The sequence below is a fragment of the Sarcophilus harrisii genome, chromosome 6 (assembly GCF_902635505.1).
Source record: "Sarcophilus harrisii chromosome 6, mSarHar1.11, whole genome shotgun sequence".
Classification (NCBI taxonomy): domain Eukaryota; kingdom Metazoa; phylum Chordata; class Mammalia; order Dasyuromorphia; family Dasyuridae; genus Sarcophilus; species Sarcophilus harrisii.
Genome location: NC_045431.1, coordinates 236,103,293 through 236,121,480, shown reverse-complemented (window position 1 = coordinate 236,121,480; position 18,188 = coordinate 236,103,293). Strand labels below are relative to the sequence as shown.

Here is an 18,188-nt window from a genome sequence, read left to right as displayed (position 1 = left end):
CTCACTCACCCCGCTCCTCCCCAATCCAATCAGCTGCCAGAATCTCGTCTCCAAGCTCTCCAACATTTCCTGTGTCCGAAGCCCCAGGCCATCATTCTAGGTCAGACTCTTGTGTAACCTCTTCATTGGATTCCTGGCTTCTAGCCTCTCCTTTCTCCAATCAAATCTCCCCTTAACTGCCAAAGCAATTTTCCTATAGCATAAGTTTGACGGGGCCACTCCGCACACTCAACAACTGTCCCTTTTGCTTCTAAGATAAAGTACCAGCTCTCAGTTTAACATTTAAAGCCCCTTGTGAGAATTATTACACCGGCTGTTTCCAGACAAATGTGCTTCTCCCATCAGAGGTTACATTTCCCATCCCTATGCCTTTGCATAAGCTGTCTCCCATGCCTGGAATCCCCTCACTCCTCATTTCTGCCTCTGAGAATTCTTAGCTTCCTTCCAGGCTCAGCTCGGGTGCTACCTGCTCCACTCTTCCGCCCCCCCCCCCAAGTTTTTCCAGGTTTTTAAGGCTATTATTGCTTCTTTTGTCCTTAAATGTCCTTATGTTTGCTCTTTAAGAGACTGAAGGCTCTGAGACGGTTTTTTGGTCTTTGTGTTCAGGGCATCTAACATGCAGTAGGTGCCTAATAAATGCTTGTTAAAATGAATGGATTAGGTTAGACCCGGATCTTCCCGGTGAAGCCCTGAGGGCCCGGAGGGAGTCTTAAAAATGACAAAGCTGCTGGGCTTGGCCCTGTTTTCCAGGTCAGAGCCGCTTCCTCCCAGGAGGCTCAGGTTACCAAGCTGCCCGCACTGGCCCAGCTGGGGGCCCAGCCCCTAGGGAGGATGTAACCTGAGTTATGGGAGTTAAGGCTAATTGCAGGCCCAGACCCAGCAGCGGCGGAAGCCGCAGGGAAAGGAAGAAGAGTCTTTGTATAAAGGACATGGGGACAATACCCTCATTGTCTGCACTGGCCACCGGGACAAAGGGAAGCCGGTTAAGTCTCTGCCAAGCCAGTTCTCTCTCACCTGGACTGTGTTAGCGACCTCCTGGCTGGCCTCTCCTCTCCCCATCCGTCCCCCTCACTGCGCCCTGCTGCTCTCCCTAAAACGCATTTAGGGAGCTCGAGGCTCCTGGCTGGCTCCCTTCTGCCTCCAGGATCCGCCCCAGCGCTTCCTGCTGGGACTTCTAAGGCTGCTCTGTCTGAGCTCTCCTGGAGCTGCCGCCCTGAGCTGCAGCCCCTGTCCCAGCCCTGAATACTTGCCCTCCGCTTCCCCTTAATGGAGAAGTTCCCAGCCTCAGGGCAGGGCCCCAGACCCATTTCTCTCTGCACCCCCTTTCTCCGGGCACGGGACCGGACCCCACCTGTCAGCAGCCTCAAAAAACCCTCCGAATTCACTTTGTGCTTTGTATGGCCGGGGGCCCTCCAGAAACAGCCCCGCTGGCCTCTAACCGGAGATCTTTGCTCAGGGAGTGGAGGGGTCTGGGGGCCTCCTGGGGGGGCTTTATAGAAGGGAAGGGATGAGAATGGCTTCAGCTTGGGGGGGGAGACCTGCCCCCCACCAGGGTCTGCCTCTGTGCGGGAGATCCCAGGGCCACCTGAAGCCTGGAGGGGGTCTGAGGGTGGTCTTGGGGGCATTTCCTCGTGGCTTGTCCCCAAATCCTTTCCCCATGGCGCTCGGGCCCCTCCTGGCTGGGAGAGCTGGGGTGCTGGGGATTTGACACAAGTCCGGGGACTGTCCCCCCAACACACACCCGACACACCCGGACTTCCTGTCTGTTCACTGGGCACCTGAAGCCTCCCCTCCTGGCAGGTTGCCCTCCCCCTCTCCCCTACTTCTCAGAAGCCCCTTCTCCTTTTTCTGGGGCCTTGGTCTCACTCCCAGGGCACTTGGGCTCCACTGAATGCCCGGGGAGTTGTCAGATCCCTTTGTTCAATTCATCCCCCAGACTGACCAAGTGCCTGCTGGGGGCTGGGGTGGGGGTGCCTGGCCCGGCAGCCCCCGGCTTCCCAGAAGCTGTGACCTCAGAGGAGTGGGGCCTCCCCTCCTTCCCTTCCCCCCTTCCCGGTGTCGGAGGAGGGACCGTGGCTGGTCCTGGTGCCCCCGGGGACACTCACCATCTGGAGGACCCCGAAGTAGGACATGAGGTACCCAGCCTGGGCGGCCTCCAGCTCGAAGAAGTTCATGGAGATGATGGAGAACATGATCATGAAGAGCCCTGGGGAGCAGAGGGGCCGGTGAGGAGCTGAGCGGGCGGGGGTGGGGAGCCCCCTCTCGGCAGCCCAGGCACTCTCTCTCCCCCTCCTTTTCCAGAGGAAGGCCCCGAGGCCCCAAAAGGAAGGGACTTGCCTGAGACCCCCCAGCCTCCCTGGGACCCCCTGCGGCTGCCCCCTGGCGCTCCTGGCCCGGCCCAACGGGCTAGAAGGGCTTAAAGAGTGAGGGCACGTGGGTGGCGAGCGAGGGGCCGAGGCCCAGCCTGCTCCTTGGGTCTCCAGCCACCGAAGCGTTTCCGGGGGGTGTTCCGGGTCCGGGCCGGTGGAAGCAGCCTGGGCACCTGAGGGGCAACGGGGGCTCTGCCTGTGAGAACATATGTGCCCCCCTCACACCCACACACTCACACACACACACACACACACACACATACTCACACTCATACACACTCTCACAGCTTGAGCTGTGGATCTGCCCAGGATCCAGGGGCCTGGGGGGGCCCTGATGTTACCCTGGCTTTTTACATGTGAAGAAACCGAGGCAGAGGGCAGCGCAGCAGCAGTGAATGGCAATGAATGGCAGAGCTCCTGCTGCCCCACGCTCTCCCCAAGCACATGGATGGCCCCGGGGCATCTGGACGCCAGCCTCTGCCCACCTCTAAGGCCCGGGGAGTCCGGCACCTCGTGGGGGCCACTGGGGGCTCCTGCACATCATCGGCCTGGAGGAGTGGGCCGAGGGATGGAGGCCAGGCCCCCTCTCCACAGTGGCCCCTCTGGGCTGGACTCGGGGGGAGGGGCGGAGGGCACTGGCACAGAAGCCCCATTGTCTGGGTGCTGCCCGCTCCCTGGGGTCTCCGACTGCTTCAGCTGATGGAGGGGGAGGAGCCGATGGCCCAAGCAGAGGGAGGCTGCGTCGGGGCTGCCTGGCGGGGCTCTGCCGGGGATGGAGGCGGGCACCTGTGCCAGCCAGCTTGCGGGGCTGCGGGGTACCCGGCTGGGGGAGGGCCCCTGGCGCTGCCCTGCAGACCTCCCTGGGTCAGTGAGGTCTCTCTTATGAAAAGCAGCCTGGCCACGACAGCCCTGGGGGGGCAAGCAGCTGGTGCCCCTCCTGCGCCCCAGATCGGGGCCGGCATCGCCAGACAGAGCTGCTCGTCCTGGGGTTTGAGGTTAACCGAGCACCTTCGGGAGCAGCTGGAGCTGAGGGAGCCGGCCCGGCTCGGGCACTCACTGGCCGGCTGACCCTGGCCGGGCTCCGGGACCCCGGGGACCTCCCCAACCCAAGCTTTGTCCATGGGGGCTGGGGGGGGGGGCCCAGGGCCGAGCGTGGCAGGCACAGAGGCCCAGCCTCCTGCCCCGTGGGGGACCCGCCTTCTGCCTCCTCCCCCCTTCCCTCTCTAGCTGCCACGGCCCCGGGGCTTCTTGGGGCTCTGCTCACCTGACGGGAAGCCCGAGAGGACCTTGATGAAGAAGACGGGCCGGACGCCGGGCAGCCCCAGCAGGCGTGTGATTTCCTTCAGGTCGAACACGCTGGCGGCCGGACGTTTGCCTGGGGGACAATGGGGTCAGGGAGCCGGGAGCTGGTGTGGGCAGCCCGGAGGCTCCCATGGGCTCCTTGCCCAGCTCCTCCTGGGGGGGCCCCTCTGCCAATCTTGGTCCTTCCTGGGGCTTTCTTTGTCATTCACGTGCCCTCTTACCCCCCTCCCAGGGGGCGATAATCCGATCCTCTGGCAGCAGGGCTCTCCCAACCAGCTCTGGCCCCTTGGCACCGGTCCTGCCTACTAACAGAGGGGGAAACTGAGTCCCGGAGAGAGGAACTTCCCCCTCTATCCGCCCAAGCCCAGTGCCAAGGACCCCCAAAGCACAGAAGGCGGCCCCCTGCACGCTGCTTCCCTGGCCCCGGGAGTCAGGACTTTACAGCTTTACTCTGGGTTCCCCCGGGCTGCTGCTTCTGCCTGGTTGGCTTGGGGCACCCTGACCCTCGGTCTCCTCCTCCATGAAAGGAACCCCGGACTGGGAGGGGGTTTCTCTAAGCTCATAGAACTTTTAGACCCCACTCGTGTGAAGAATCAGGCTCGGTTTTCTCATCTACAAAATGGGCATGGGAGCAGCGCCTCCCTCCCAGTGCCAGGAGACAGGAGTTGAGTTTCTCCAACCTCAAGGCAGCAGCTGCTCCAAGAACAGCTGAAGATTCTACTTGATAAGCTGAGCTGTCTCTGGCCCCCAGAAAGGGGGCTGGCCCCGGGGGGCTCCGAGTTTGGGCTCCGGAGAGCTCCCACCAGGGAAGAACTGGGGCCCCTCCCCACGTGCCTTGTAGCAATATTCCTGCAAGTTAAAATCAATATTCCAACAGCTGGAGGAATAACCCCGGCATCTCCCAAATTTTGGCACTGTGGGGCAAAGCTCTGATCACCTCCCCTTAGTTAAAGTCAGGTACAGAGTCATGGCAGCCCAGAGTCGGCAAGATGGCCAGTCTAGGGAGACGTGGAGGGGCTCGAGAAGAAGGGGCCTCATTGGTGGGGGCAGGGCTGGTCTGGGGATGGGGGGGATGGGGGTAGTGGGCGGAAGGAACGGGGGGGGGGGGGGGGGGGGGAGGAGCAACGCCCACTGGGGACACCTGTGTGCTCACAGAGAGGGACAGAACTGAGGGGGGGGGCTTGGGGCCGCCTTGCTGCCCTGGGTGTCCCCATTTGGAACACCACCAGCCGGGGCTCCCCAGAGCCAGCGCTCCCTCCGGTTTGGGGGCCTGCACCGTGTCCATCCATGGTCCGGGTGCACCAGGCTGCCCAGGCTGCCTGGCCTGTGCCATGGTGGCGGAAGCCCCCCTTAGGCGGAGCACAGAGGCTGCTGGGGCTCAGGGCCGACCGGAGGCGGCCCCTCCCCCACTGAGGAGGGCAAGGACGCCCGCGGCTGGCCAGGGGGCCCTGACTTCGAAGCTGCCCAGGCTGCCCACTTGCTGGGGGAGGAAGCCAGAAAGGGGTCCCCACCCCGGGCCCCGGGGTGCTCGCCTGCTCCTCACAGAACCCCCGCCCCCACCGCTCCTTGCTGCCTGGGAGGAGCAGCAGCTGGGGGGCCGGGGTCACCCGCGCCCCCTCTCCGGCCTGGGCCCCGTGGCAGTGGAGTGGGAACGATGCCCATTTACCCAGAGGCCCCGGGCCTGGGGAATCACAGCGGGGGCTCTGATCCTGGGGAAGGGGACCGGGCCCGCTGCTTACCCGACGCGGCCGGGCCGGGGTCCGAGGCGGCCTTGGTGTTGGCGGGGATGCAGGTGAGGCTGACGGCCGTGCCCAGGACGTTGGCCACAAAGGCCACGTAGGCGGGTGAGTACAGGCTGGCAAGGGACAGATACCCGGTCATGGGCCGGCATCGGGCGTCCCCCTCCCCCAGCCACCGGCTCGAGTTTGAGTCTTCTTGTCACTGTCCAGTGAGGGTCCTTCCAACCTCAGGAGCCCCCACGAGGACCCACTGGTGCGAGTGGCCGGGGCTTGGCCCTGCAGGACGGCGGCTCCCCAAGGCGGGAGGGCCAGGCAAAGGCCTATGTCCCCTGACCCTCTGGCAGAGAGCGCCCTCCCAGGTCACCCTGGGGCCCTGCGCCCCCCCGGGACAGAATGGGGGAAACGCTCTGGCAGAACAGGTGTTCTCTCCATCCCCGAGAAGCCCCAGGTGGGGAAACGCCCCAGGCCCTCCCTCCTCCTTCATTCCCCATCCCCTCCCCCTCCTCTGGCTCTCCTCCCCCTTCCTTTGCCCCCTCCCCCCTCCTGCCTCCTCCCCTCCCCCCCAGGCCGGCCGTTCCCCTCTGGCTGAGTCACACTCCCCGGGCCTTGCTGAGGAAGCACAATCTCGGGCCATGAGTCACCCTCCTGGGAGCCGGGCCCACAAAGGCCCCATTCAGCCGCAGGGACTCCTGGGATGCTCCCTTGTAGCCTGGGGCTCTGGGAGACGTCGTGAGGGGGCTGGGCCGGGGTCTTCACAGCCCCAAGCGTTTGGGGATCCTGGTGTGGGGCTCTCCTTCCCCAGCGGCCAGCGGGGGAGGGGCAGAGGGCTCAGGTCCTCCCCTAGGGTCTCAGCTAAATCACTTTGCCTCAGTTTACCCCAAGAAAAGGACCCGGTTGGATTCTGGCCTCCCTGGTCCCTGGGTCGGTCCCCTCTGCTCCTCTGTGGGCCTCGGTCTGTAAAACGTGGGGGAGCCCAGGGTCCCCTTCTCTCGATGTTCAGACACCCCCCGGCCCCCCCCTCCCCATCCCCTCTGCTAAATGGGCCCAATACGTCTGGGTCTAAGACTCAGGTCGTGTCCACTTGGTCAATGGTGGGCGGGATGCACGGGTGGATAGGGCAGGGCCAGTCTGGGGCCCGAGTTCGGCCTCTCAGGGCCTGTCGGTGGGGCCCAGTGAGCCCCTGGTCTGGACTCCTGCTTGGGACAGCAGAGATGGGAGGGAAGGGGAGGCTGAGAGGGGGGGAAGTGAGGGGGGGAAGGGGTATCATCAGGCCCCCCCCCCAGCCCAGGCTCATCCTTGCCTAGTAAGTGCTGGTCTGGTGACTGCTTCCAAGACCTTAGAACCTGGGCCCCGGGCAGGGATTGTGGGGCTCAGCCCCCTCCCGCTCGGGGCAGGGGTTGCCCACTTTGCCCGTGGGGCCCATGCGGGGCGTGGGGGGCCGGCTCCCCTCCCCTGCAGTCTCCGCTTGGGCCCCCTGGTGTCCACACGGACGGACCCAGATCTGGGACCAGATTCCGAGTCTGGGGAGGCCGGAGGGGAGGGGGAGGGGAGAAGGGGGGAGGCCGCGTTCTGAAGGCCCAGCCTCATGCCCAGGCTCCTCCAGGGGCTCCCGGCAGGGGCGGGGGAGGGGGCGCCAGGGAGCGTGGGGGGGGCTGCCCCCCCATGTCCCCGAGCATGAATGGAATCCTGGCTTTAATGGCGCAGCTGCAGCTGGGAGGGGGGGGGGGGAGGGGGGGCGGAAGCGGCGGATCCGTGACAGATGGGGCTGGGGGCAGCTGCTCCGCATTCCTGGAGGCCCCTCGTCATCGGAGCCGGAAGTCCGGGCCTGTTGGAGTCCGGGCCGGGGGGAGGGGGCGCGTGACCTCTGGGGCTCCCCATTCATGCTCCCGTCTGGCAGAAATCCCTCTGACAGGTGCCGCCCCTCCCCCAAAGCAGCCCGCAGGCCCAGGGAAATGCTGTCAGTCTGAGGGCCTGGTTTTACAGAGACGGAAACTGAGGCACAGAGAGGGGGGAGGGCCTTGGGGGGGAGACTCCAGACCCCCCCTCCACACGCCTCCAGGCCCCCCCTCAGGCTCCCCTTAGGCCTGGCCCTCCCCACTGGAACAGAAACTGCTCTTTTGGCCTCCCCCCCCAGCTCTCCTGCCCAATAATGGGCTGGGGTCTCCCCGACCCCCTGCCTGGGGCTCCCCCTAGTTACAGGAACCTGGAGAGAGGGGAGGGGACCCTGAGGTTGCAGGCCAGGGAGGGAGGTCAGCTGGAGAGCCCCCAGGCTGGCCCCAAGACCATCTCCCCGGGGAGCTCCCTGGGGAGGCACAGAGCCCTCCTGAGCTGCAACGAGGGGGGCCCCGGGCACCCGGCTCAGGGCGCTGCAACTGAGAGGCTCGGCCAGAGACACCCAGATGCCAGAACTGGCCGAGGGCGGCGGCTGTGCCCGTGGGAGCCCCTGGACCGGCTCCACCCCTTGTGGCCACTCACTTGTCCTAACACCCAAATCGGCGCCTAGGACTCGGTGCACCCCTGGTCCCGCATGGGAGCCCCAGCTCCGGCCCAGTCCCTCTGTGATCTCCAACAAGTCCCTAATCTGGTTTTCTCTTTCTTTCTTTCTTTCTTTCTTTCTTTCTTTCTTTCTTTCTTTCTTTCTTTCTTTCTTTCTTTCTTTCTTTCTTTCTTTCTTTCTTTCTTTCTTTCTTTTCTTTCTTTCTTTCTTTCTTTCTTTTTTTCTTTTCTTTCTTTCTCTCTTTCTTTCTCTTTCCTCTTTCTTCTTTTCTTTCTTTTCTTTCTTTTTCTTTCTTTCTTTCTTTCTTTCTTCTTTTCTTTCTTTCTCTTTCTCTTCCTTTCTTTCCTTCTTCTCTTTCCTTCCTCTCCTTCTTTCTTCCTTCCTTCCTTCCTTTCTTTCTCTCTCTCCCCTCCTCCCTCCCTCCTTTCTTTCTTTCTCTCTCCCTTCCTCCCTCTCTCCCTTCCTTCCTCCCTTTCTTTCTCTTTCTTTCTTTTTAATAGCTTCCTATTTTCAAAACACATAAAGACCTCCTGTCGACCCTTGTTCCAAATCTCTCCCCCCCAAACCACTAGACAGCAAGCAGCCTGAGTTAAACATGGGTGATCCCTCCGTGTCTTCCCAGATTCTTCCCAGATTCCAAAAATTGGATCACAAAGGGAGAAAACGGGAGAAAGCGAGCAAAAAGCAAGCAAGCGACACAAAGAAGGGAAAGGGTTGTGCTGGGCCCCACATTCAGCCTGCTCCGGGTGCAGGTGGCTCTCCCCATTCCAAGCCTCCCGGGATCGTGGGCCCGATGTTCTCGGGGGCCGAGATCCCGCGCCCCTTACTCCACTGCTGGGCTGCTCAGGTTCCACGATGGGGGCCACGGGGGAGCCTTCCTTTGGGAGGGGCTCAAGAGAAGGCGCCTTTCTGCCCGGGACGCGTCACCAGTCGCGACGCCGCCGCCAAAAACAAGGCCTGTTCCATGTCCCAGTTCCCCTGAAATCTGGGCGCCCGGCCTGCTGCTCGCTGACACTCGGGGTCTATTTGGGGGGGGGGGGGGGCTGAGGCAGGAGAACTGACTTCCAAACTTCCCTCATACCCAGTCCTGGAAACAGTCCTCCCAGAGGGAGGAAAGGCAGGGAACACTTCGACTAAGGCTGGAGAGTCAGCCCCGGGTCTGCCCAACCCCTCCCCCCTGCCTGCTGCTTGCTAGGGCTTCAGGGTGCAATGGAGAGTCCTTTGGGTGGGCTTTGGGACCCCTTGTCAAGCCCCTGGTTTATACCAAGCACCTGTGCTGGGCCTGAAGCCACAAGACAAACCCACAGAGTCCCTGCACTCCGGGAGCCTCCATTGCAGTCCCAGAGGCCCGCAGAGAAATAAGTGTGAGACCATGTGAGGAGGTAGAGAGCCCTGACCCAGGGCAATCATGGAAGGCTTCCTGGAAGAGGTGACCCCAGCTGAGCTTTGTAGGAAGTTACGGTTTCTAACAACTCTTGGGGCATCATCCTGGATCACTCTCCCAAATGGTTGGATCGGCTCACAATTCCACCAACAACGAACTAGTGTTCCGGTTTCCCACGTCCCCTCCAGCATCTGCCGCTTTCTGAGAGTTGACTTATGTTGTCAGGCTGATTAGGGGAAAAGGACAAGAATCTGCATGTGCTAAAGTGCTTACAGCAGCTCCCTCTGAGGCCGCAAAGAACCGGGAATCGCAGGGACGCTGGGGACTGGCCGAGCGGCTGTGCTTGTGACGGGCCCGGCGGCAGCCCAAGAACCAGGAGCTCAGCGATCTTAGAAAATCGCGGAGGACGCTCCTGAAATCCCGAAGGGAGAAATGAGCAGAAGCAGAGAACGCTGTTTACAGTCACAGCAACGGCGCTGGAAGAGCAACTTCGAAGGACTACGGTCTTTTGACTATTATAATAATCGTTATATAAATATGATATGTAATAATATAATAATGAGTAGAAAGGGCCTCGGAAGAAAGGCGCCCAGAGAAAGAACTGAAGAAAAGAAGCAGGCCCGGGACGACCTTACTTTACTTTACCGCTTGTGGCCCATGGAGGCCTCTCTGGGGTGGGGGGTGGGGACAGGAAGAAGAAAAAGGGATTTATAGGATGATTCGTTGTACCTTTGAAAGAAGCAGCAGATTTCCCATCTCCCTCCAATTGTCTTTTGGATTTTACTTGTTACAGAAATGCTTCTTTGGTCCCATAAGTTAGAAAAGTGAATAAGTTGTTAAATAGTAAGTTAAGGCTTCTAGATCCCAGCAATACGGCCGGGAGATGGAGTGATGGGACAAAGAGCTGCAAAGTTTGGCTGGGAGGTGGGGGGGGGGGGGGGGAAGCCATCCATGGAGGGCTTTGATGGCCAAGCAAGAGTAGCTTTTTATCCTGAGGGCAAGAAGGAGCCCTGGGAGCTTTTGGAGGAGGAGAATGACCACATCAGAACACTGGGAGGAAGAGCTAGAGGGGGTATTTCTGTGACCAGACAATGGTAGCTCCATTTTACAGATGAGAAAACTGAGCTGGAGACAGGATCTGAAGCCAGATCCCTCCAGCTCTCTGTCTGCATCCCCACTGCCTCTGGCTGGACCACCCTGGGGTTCCTCAAAGCCAGGACCAGAGTCCGCTCTGGCCAGACGCAGCAGCTGGGATCTGAGCAATTCTCCTTGAGGAGCCGGGCCGGAGAATCCCGGCCTTCTGCAAGGAATGGGGGGCAGAGGCCACTTCCCTTTTCCCATCTGTTCCCCGGGGAGATTGCCGCCCCCCCCCCCCCCCGCAGCCTGGCCTTTGAGCCCACAGTTAGTTACTGATAGCCCGACAGCGACAGGGGCCAAGGCAGCTTGTCACCGGCCAGGTTGGAGGGTTGGGTGGCTGGGCCTCCGGCTTCAGAGCCGGGCTGTCCCTGAGTCATCGGGCGCCTGGCCGTGCCCCGAGCCTTTGACCGGGTAGTAAATATTTAGGCAGTGGGCTGGTTCGCGGGCACCTTCCCCTGGCCCTGCTCTGTTACAAAGCAGCCATCGTCACTTGGTCCTGGCCAAGAATAGACTGGTCCGTTAATGGGACGGGTCCGGGCCCCAAGACTATTCCTATCACTTATGACAATACGGGATCGCAGTGGCTATAGTCATCTCGCGTCTGACAATCCCAGAGACCCCCACTTCTGGGACAAGAGCTCTGACAAAAACCGCTGGGAAACCTGGAAACTAGGGTGGCAGGAACTGGCATTGGAAACCTGGAAACCAGGAAACTAGGATGGCAGAGACTGGCATAGGAAACCTGGAAACTAGGGTGGCAGGGACTGGCATTGGAAACCTGGAAACCAGGAAACTAGGATGGCAGAGACTGGCATAGGAAACCTGGAAACTAGAATGCCAGGAACTGGCATTGGAAACCAGGAAACTAGGATGGCAGAGACTGGTATTGGAAACTAGGATGGCGGGAACTGGCACTGACCAGCACCTGCCACTCTGTACCAAGATAATGTCAAAATGGGTTCATGATTTAGACAGAAAGGGAACGCTATAAGCCAATTAGGAGAACAAGGGGCAGGCTCCCTCTCGGATCTATGGCGATCGGAGAAGTTGTGGCCAGAGAAGAACTAGAGAACATGGTGAGATGCAAAATGGGTGATTGTGATTATATTAAATTAAAGGTTTTGTACAAACAAAACTAATGCAGCTACGATTATAAGGGAAGCAGAAAAAAAGTGGGGAAAGTTTCATGCCCAGTGTTTCTGATAAATCGCGGCCTGATTTCTAAGACAGGGAATTCACTCAAATTTCTAAGAAGACGCGTCATTCCCCAGTCGACAACTGGCTGGAGAATAAGAACAATTTTCAGATGAAGAAATTTAAGTCATTTCTAGTCATACAAAAAAATGCCCTAAATCACTGCTGATCAGAAAAATGCAAAGACAGACAACTCTGGGCTTCCACTACTCGCCTCACGTCAGCTGCAGTGACAGGAAAAGATGATGACGCACGGAGGCAGAAAAATGGGGCAACTAATACATTGTTGGTAGAGTTGTGAACAGATCCAGCCATTCTGAAGGGCAGTTTGGGACTGTGCTCAAAGGGCTGTAAAACTGTGCATCCCCTTTGTCCCGGCAGTGTTTCTACTAGGCTTGTATCCCAGAGAGATTTTAAAGAAGGAAAAGGGACCCACGTGCACGTACTGTGCACAAATGTCTGTGGAGCCCTGTTTGTAGTGGCCAGAAACTGGAACCTGAATGGATGCCCATCAGTTGGAGAATGGCTGAATAAATTGTGGTATATGAATGTTATGGAATATTATTGCTCTGTAAGAAATGACCAGCAAGAGGATTTCAGAAAGGCCTGGAGAGACTTATAGGAACTGATGCTGAGGGAAGTGAGCAGGACCAGGAGATCATTGGACACAGCAACAACAAGATCATACATACGATGATCGATTCCGAGGGACTCGGCTCTCTTCAACAACGAGATGGCAAGGCCATTCCAATGGGACACAAGGTTTTGCAAAAGTAAATGTTGAAAACTACCTTTTTGTAGCCTCACACCCCCCCCTCCCCCCAGGCTGACCCTCAGCCTTATTGCCAACGTTTTCTAAGCCTCCTTTGGCCCTGGGCAGGCTCATGCTGAAGGTCGACAAGAGCAGAGCTGGGCCTTTGAATCTCTTCTAGAGGTGGATGTCGGCCTCTTTGAGCACTCCCGAGGACGGGGAGCTCACTACCTCCTGGCCTCTGCAGCGGCTCAGGCTCCTCCTTCTGCACCGGAGCCACAGGGAACAAGCCTGGCCCATCCTCCACTGAAAGGCCAGCAGGTTGTTCCGGATCGGGGGTCTCTGGACACCTTCCCTGGGAAGGCCACAGAGGGCAGGGTTCGAATTCTGGGCCAGCTGCCCCCTGCCTGTGGGCTCAGTTTCTCCTCCGTAACCCGGGGCTCGGGTAGAGCAGACCCAGCTCCCAGCTGCAGAGTCCGACCTTTGGACCCTTCCGGAGGTGCAGGTGGGGACGGTCCCTCCCTGGGCTCTTTGATGTGCTCTGGGGAGAAAGGTCAGCGGGAGCTCAAAGCGGGTTCTGTGGGATCCTGGCTGGCGAGGACCCTCCTGGAGGTGCTTCTCTGGGAGGAGCCGCTGTCAAGGGCCCAGGAAGGAGGCAGGCGGGCTCCTCAGAGGCTGGAGCCCGGGGTGACCGACCAGCCATGAGCCTCACCAGGGAGGCAGCCGTGACCAGCCCTTGGGCAAGGCTGGTTCAAAGGCTCACGGCGGGCAGAGGGAAGCCCCAGGAGCGGCTCACGGCAGGCAGCCCAGGACTTCCAGCAGCAGGTTCGGGGCCAGGGCCCCAGAAAATGGGCTGCTTCTGGTCAGCATGTCAGGCTTGTCTTTCCCTGGTGGGGGCCTCAGTTTACCCGGCTGTAGATGGGGCACAGGTCCGTTTCAGGGCAGGTGACAGCTTTACATCTCCGTGGGTCACAGCCCACCCGGCACTCAGCTCGGAGCCGCCCTCCCTGTACCTCCTGGCTAGGAGGGGGCCAGGGAGAGCGTCCCTCCTCTGAAGCTTCAGTTTACCAACCCATAAAAAGGGAATGGCCACCCAGGGCGATGAGAAGCCAGGATAATTAGCTTTGTAAAACAGTTTATCCTCCGGTTGAAAGGCACAGGGGGAGATAATTCCCCATGGGCGGCGGGGGGAGCCAGAACAAAGCCCCTCACTGGGCTCTCTCTAAGAGGCGCCCCCTGCAGATGGGAGGGAGGAGCCTGTCCTGAGGGCACCCTCCTGTCCCCCCCCCCCCAGCACCGGTCAGAGGCCCAGGCCTCTGCAGTGCCCTCAGTGCCTAAGCCAGGCTCCCCCCAGGCCCCCACCGGAAGAGGGCCTGACCAGCCAGCGCCCACCCTGGGCAAGAGCCAGCCCTGGGGCTGGCAGGGAGGGACGCTGCTGGGGGGTCTGGGACCCACGGGGGAGCTGGAGGCTCGGGCATGGGACCCAGAGTCCTGCAGATGGGGGCCTACCCCCCCCCGGGGGGACCCCTTGGGACTCAGGCATTTATTAAGTGCCGCCTGTTCCGGGGGGGGGGGGGGGGATATTCCCTCTCCAAGTTCCCGAGGCTGCTGGGGCCGCACAGAGAAGCCCAGGATTTATTCCTGCCGGGGTTTCTAGGAAAGAATCTCCCAAGTTACTGGTCAGTCTCCCCGCCCCTTAGGAGGGGCCGGAGCCAGGGGTCAGCCCGAAAGCGTGGGGTTCAGATGCAACCTCCCACAGCGGCCCCGGGGGATGGGCCACAGACAGCGCAGCCCACGGGTCCCAACTGGCAGCCCCCTGGCCCCTCGTGGGGTCAGGCCCACAATCCCACTGTCGGGAGGGCGCGACTGCCCAGGACCGTCCCTAGTATCCGAACCCAGGGAACAGCGCCAGCAAACACACTCCAGGTAAACTGAGTCACTTCCTGAGAAATGCACAAATGGGCCCCTGGAGAGGAGTGTCCTGGGCAGCTGAGAAAAGTTCCCCATCCCAGGGAGCCGTGGCTGGCGGGAGGTTTGGGTGAAAGCACTTTTTTCTTTTTTAAACAGGCGGCTGTGCCCGGGATGGCCCCGAGTTCCAAATAACAGGAGGAAACCAGCAATTCCCGCCGGAACCGAGGGGGCTGCCGGGCATCCCGCTGCTGCCTGGGGCCGATCTGACTCTAGAACCGTGCTGGCCCTGGGCGATCAGTCAGCAAGCACTTATTTAGCACCCACTGTATGCCAGCCGCTGAGCCAGCGAAGACAGAGACCTCTCCGCCTTTGCAGGAGGAGCTCAAAGTCTGACGGGAGGCTGCGTGCAGCCGGCGCTACAGAGCGGCTGCAGGAAGGCAGTTAGAGCCGGTCAGCCAGACGGGTGGGAGGTGAAAGTGGGAGCCACGGAAGTCGGGGGCAGGAGGCAGAGAGAAGCAAGAGCATCCCCGTCACCGGCCAACAGACACCACCCGGGGAATGGAGGGTGGGGATTGGGGGTGGGGGGGAGAGCAGAGGGGGCTGGGCAGCGAGGGCCCCCAGTCAGTGACCCCTGGCTGGGGGCACCCTGGGGGAAACCAAGGAGCCGGGTTCTGGGGGGCCGGCCTGGGCCAACCCCAGACTCCCATGTGCCTCCTGGGGGAGGGGGACGGCCGCCCTCTGCCTCCTGGGCGGGGGCGGGGCGCCGCCACCCGAGGAGCAGAAAGGGGGGGGGGGGGAAGAGATGGCTTGTTGGGGGAGCTGGAGCCCCCCCTCAGCCGTGGCCCCCCCATGCAAACAGGCCAGGCAGGAATAGGCAAATGAGCCTCCCAGTTCCAAGCCGCTGTTAGGGTGCAAATGGGGGCCTGGGGGAGGGGCCCCGGCCAAGGAGGGAGGCTCCCCAGGGGGCCCGGGCTGCCCAAAGCTCCTCCAGACCCGAAAGTAAAGACCTCGAGGTGCCGCGGGGTGGGGGCTGCCCCTGAGAAAGGCTCTGAGCGGGTCCACATCCGGGACCTCTGGCCCATTCCCAGCTCGGAGCTTCCCTTCCCGGGAAGCCGGGGGGGGGGGGGGGGGGGGGGGGGGGGGGGCGCTTGGGAGAGAGAGGACCCGAGTTCCAGGTCTAGCCTCCCACTTCCTGCTGGAAAAGGCTTCCCAGAAGCTTTTTCTTCCTCAGCCGTCTCCGGGGTCTGGGCCTCTCCGAGGAGCCTCGAGGAGCCTGCTTGCCCCTCCCCAGCTCATCCCCAGAGGGACCCAGCCCCCACAGATGCCCAGAGGTGGGGGGCTGGGGGAGGGGGGAGGGGAGGGATGGGGAGGGGGCAGGGGGGGCGGGCTGGGGAGGAGGGGGGTGGGCTTCCCAGCACAGCCTGGGGGGCAGCCCTAGCCTTTGGGATCCAGGGATCTTGGAGCTTTCTGATTGGCTCAGGGATTCTCCCTGCTCTGGGCCAGGGACCAACCAGCCCGGGGCCAAACTGTAAAGGGAGTGAGATTTACCTTGGCCCGGGGCGGCCTCCCTTTCTGCTCCTCGGGTGGCGGCGCCCCGCCCTGATCCGGGCACCTGCGGGGGCCCCGAGCTCCCCCAGCTTCCCGGGGGCCCCTGGGCCGGGACACAGAAGCTGAATGAACCGCTTCTGGTTCCAGGGGGAATGACTTCCCAGGTGTGGGGGGAGGGGGGAGGAGAAAGGCTTATTTAGGGGGAGTGAGGATTTAGTCACACCCAGAGTGACCCCCTCCCTTTGGGTGGGAAGGAGCACGCCCCCTTTCGTTCTCTCTGGTCTCCGGAGCGGCCTGAGAGGGAGGGAAAGGATGGGCTACCGGCTCCTTTTACAGATGGGGAAACTGAGGCCCTTCTCTCCCCCTCCCCCTCTGCCTGGCCCCAAGCCTGGGACTGGAGGAAATGGCCCAGGAGGAATTTGCTGGCCAGACCTGGGTCTAGATCTTCCTGGCTTCTCTAAGCCTCAGTTTCCCAGGCTGGAAGATGGGACTTTAGGACTCATGACAGGCCATCCAGGGATGCCCCCCCCCCCGGGGGGACCCTCCCCTCCCTCCTGGTTTAAAAGCCTGAGTGTCAGCCCCAGTCCGGCCTTGACATTCAGCCTGAATCTTGTGGATGCAGAGGTGGGGTGGGGACAGAGGCTGGGAAGTGCTCCTGCCTCCTCCCTCCCCCTCCTCCCTTCCCCTCTTCCCTCTCTCCTCCTCCCTCCCCCCTCCTCCTTCCTCCTCCTCCCAGGACAGGCTGGGGCCAAGTCTGCCCTCCCTCCCCCTGCTGCTGGGGCCTGGGTGGGCTGAGGGCCCGGTGTGAGCTCCTGGCTCTGTCTGCCCGCCCGGAAGCCTCGAGGCCCCACTGACAGCTGACCTTTCCAGCCGGGCAGGAATGACAGGGTGTGCCAGCCTGCAGACACCGGGCCCTGCCAGCCTCCCGGCCTCCTCCTCCAGGTGCGCCCCAGCCCCCCAAGTTCTCCTCCCAGCATGGACGGGGGCTGTGGGTGGGGGCCAGGCCTGCCCTGGGGCTCAGTGGTTCTAGCTGTAAAATGGGTCACTTCATGGGTGAGAGAAGGAAGAGGCTTCCGGGGTCATGTGGTCACACATTGCAGGTGGAACATGGGTCAGTTCCGGGTCCCCCCTTTGGGGGGCGGTGATGAGGGAGGAGGCAGCTGCCAGCTGTCTGCCTCAGTTTCCTCTGTGTGACCCCTTTAAAAGCTCTCTGCAAACCTTCACGTGCTGCAGAAATGCCGGCTGGGAGGGAGATGCCCAGGGAGGGCAGGGGTGAGGGAGGGGCTGGAGGGCGGCCCCTGCCCGTCGTGGGGGGAGGGCCCGACTTGGTCCCTGAGTCGGAACTGCTGGTGGGGGGGGGGCGCAGTCTGAAGGCCCCATTGTCAGGGCTGGTGAGGCTGCCCCCCCCCCCCCCCCAGGGCCGGGTCTCAGACAAAGGCGGGCGGGGCGGGCCCAGAAGCAGCAGGTGTTTCCTCCATCATTCCTTCACCTGCCGTCCTGTGGGGCTCTGAGTGACACCTCAGAAGTGATCCGCTCCTACCCCGGGCCCCATTTCCCAGATGGGGAAGCTGAGGAGCCCGGCACTGGCCCCTTCCCCTGTAAATGAGGAGGGGGATCCCTCAGTCCTCGCCCCTCAGGGCAGAGCCTCGGACTGCCAAGGGGGGGGGGGCGGAGGGAAGGAGGCGCCCTTTAGGGGGCAGAGCAAAGACCCAGAAGGCAGCGCGAGGGAGGCTGGTGAGCGGAGCAGGTGGGCCGGCAGGGGGGGGGGGCGCGCAGGGCACGGCTGGCACGGCGGGTAAGGCTGGCCCGGCGCCTCCCATTCACTGTGACTCACGCGGCCCCGCCCATCCCCCGCCGCCTCCGGCATGAATGAAAATGCACCTGGGAATTTGTGAATGAGCCGCTTCTCCTTATCGGCCCTTCCGCTGGGGGAGGGGCGGGAGCCGGGGCTGGCGCCGAGCCCGGGGCCGAGGTCCAGGCCCGCTTTGGGAGGCCCAGAAAGTCCGCGGGGCCTGGGCGCGGCGGGGCGGGACGTCCGGGGGGGGGGGGGGGGGGGGGGGGGGCGGCGGGGGGGCCGAAGCGCCCCTCCCCCCCCCCCCACCCCTCCGCCCCGGGGCTCCAAGGCCGCGGAACTGTCCGCTCAGCACCCGTGGGAGGGAGGCCAAAGGAGCGGGTCGGGGCTGCAGGGAGGGCTCTGGGCAGGCTCCCCCAGATGGGGGGCCATTCAGGGCCCCCCAAATCACCCTTTTCTAGAGTCCCCCGACCTCCAGGGAGGGCCAGACTGGCCAGAGACCAGGTGGGGGGGGCGCCCTGGCAATGATACAGAAAAATGACTTGGGTCCCAGGCCACAGAGCC

At 62.0% G+C, this 18,188-nt stretch overlaps 1 protein-coding gene across 1 annotated transcript in view; it reads right to left on the bottom strand.

Annotated features, from left to right (window-relative positions):
- SLC22A18 (solute carrier family 22 member 18) overlaps nucleotides 1-18,188 on the bottom strand; it is a 49,327-nt gene that overhangs the window by 10,383 nt on the left and 20,756 nt on the right. Inside the window, exons 6-8 of the mRNA XM_031942542.1 lie at nucleotides 5,411-5,526; nucleotides 3,634-3,744; nucleotides 2,106-2,206 (exon numbers count right to left, since the gene is read on the bottom strand). Coding sequence (XP_031798402.1) covers nucleotides 2,106-2,206; nucleotides 3,634-3,744; nucleotides 5,411-5,526 — 328 coding nt within the window. The remainder of the gene's footprint in view (nucleotides 1-2,105; nucleotides 2,207-3,633; nucleotides 3,745-5,410; nucleotides 5,527-18,188) is intronic.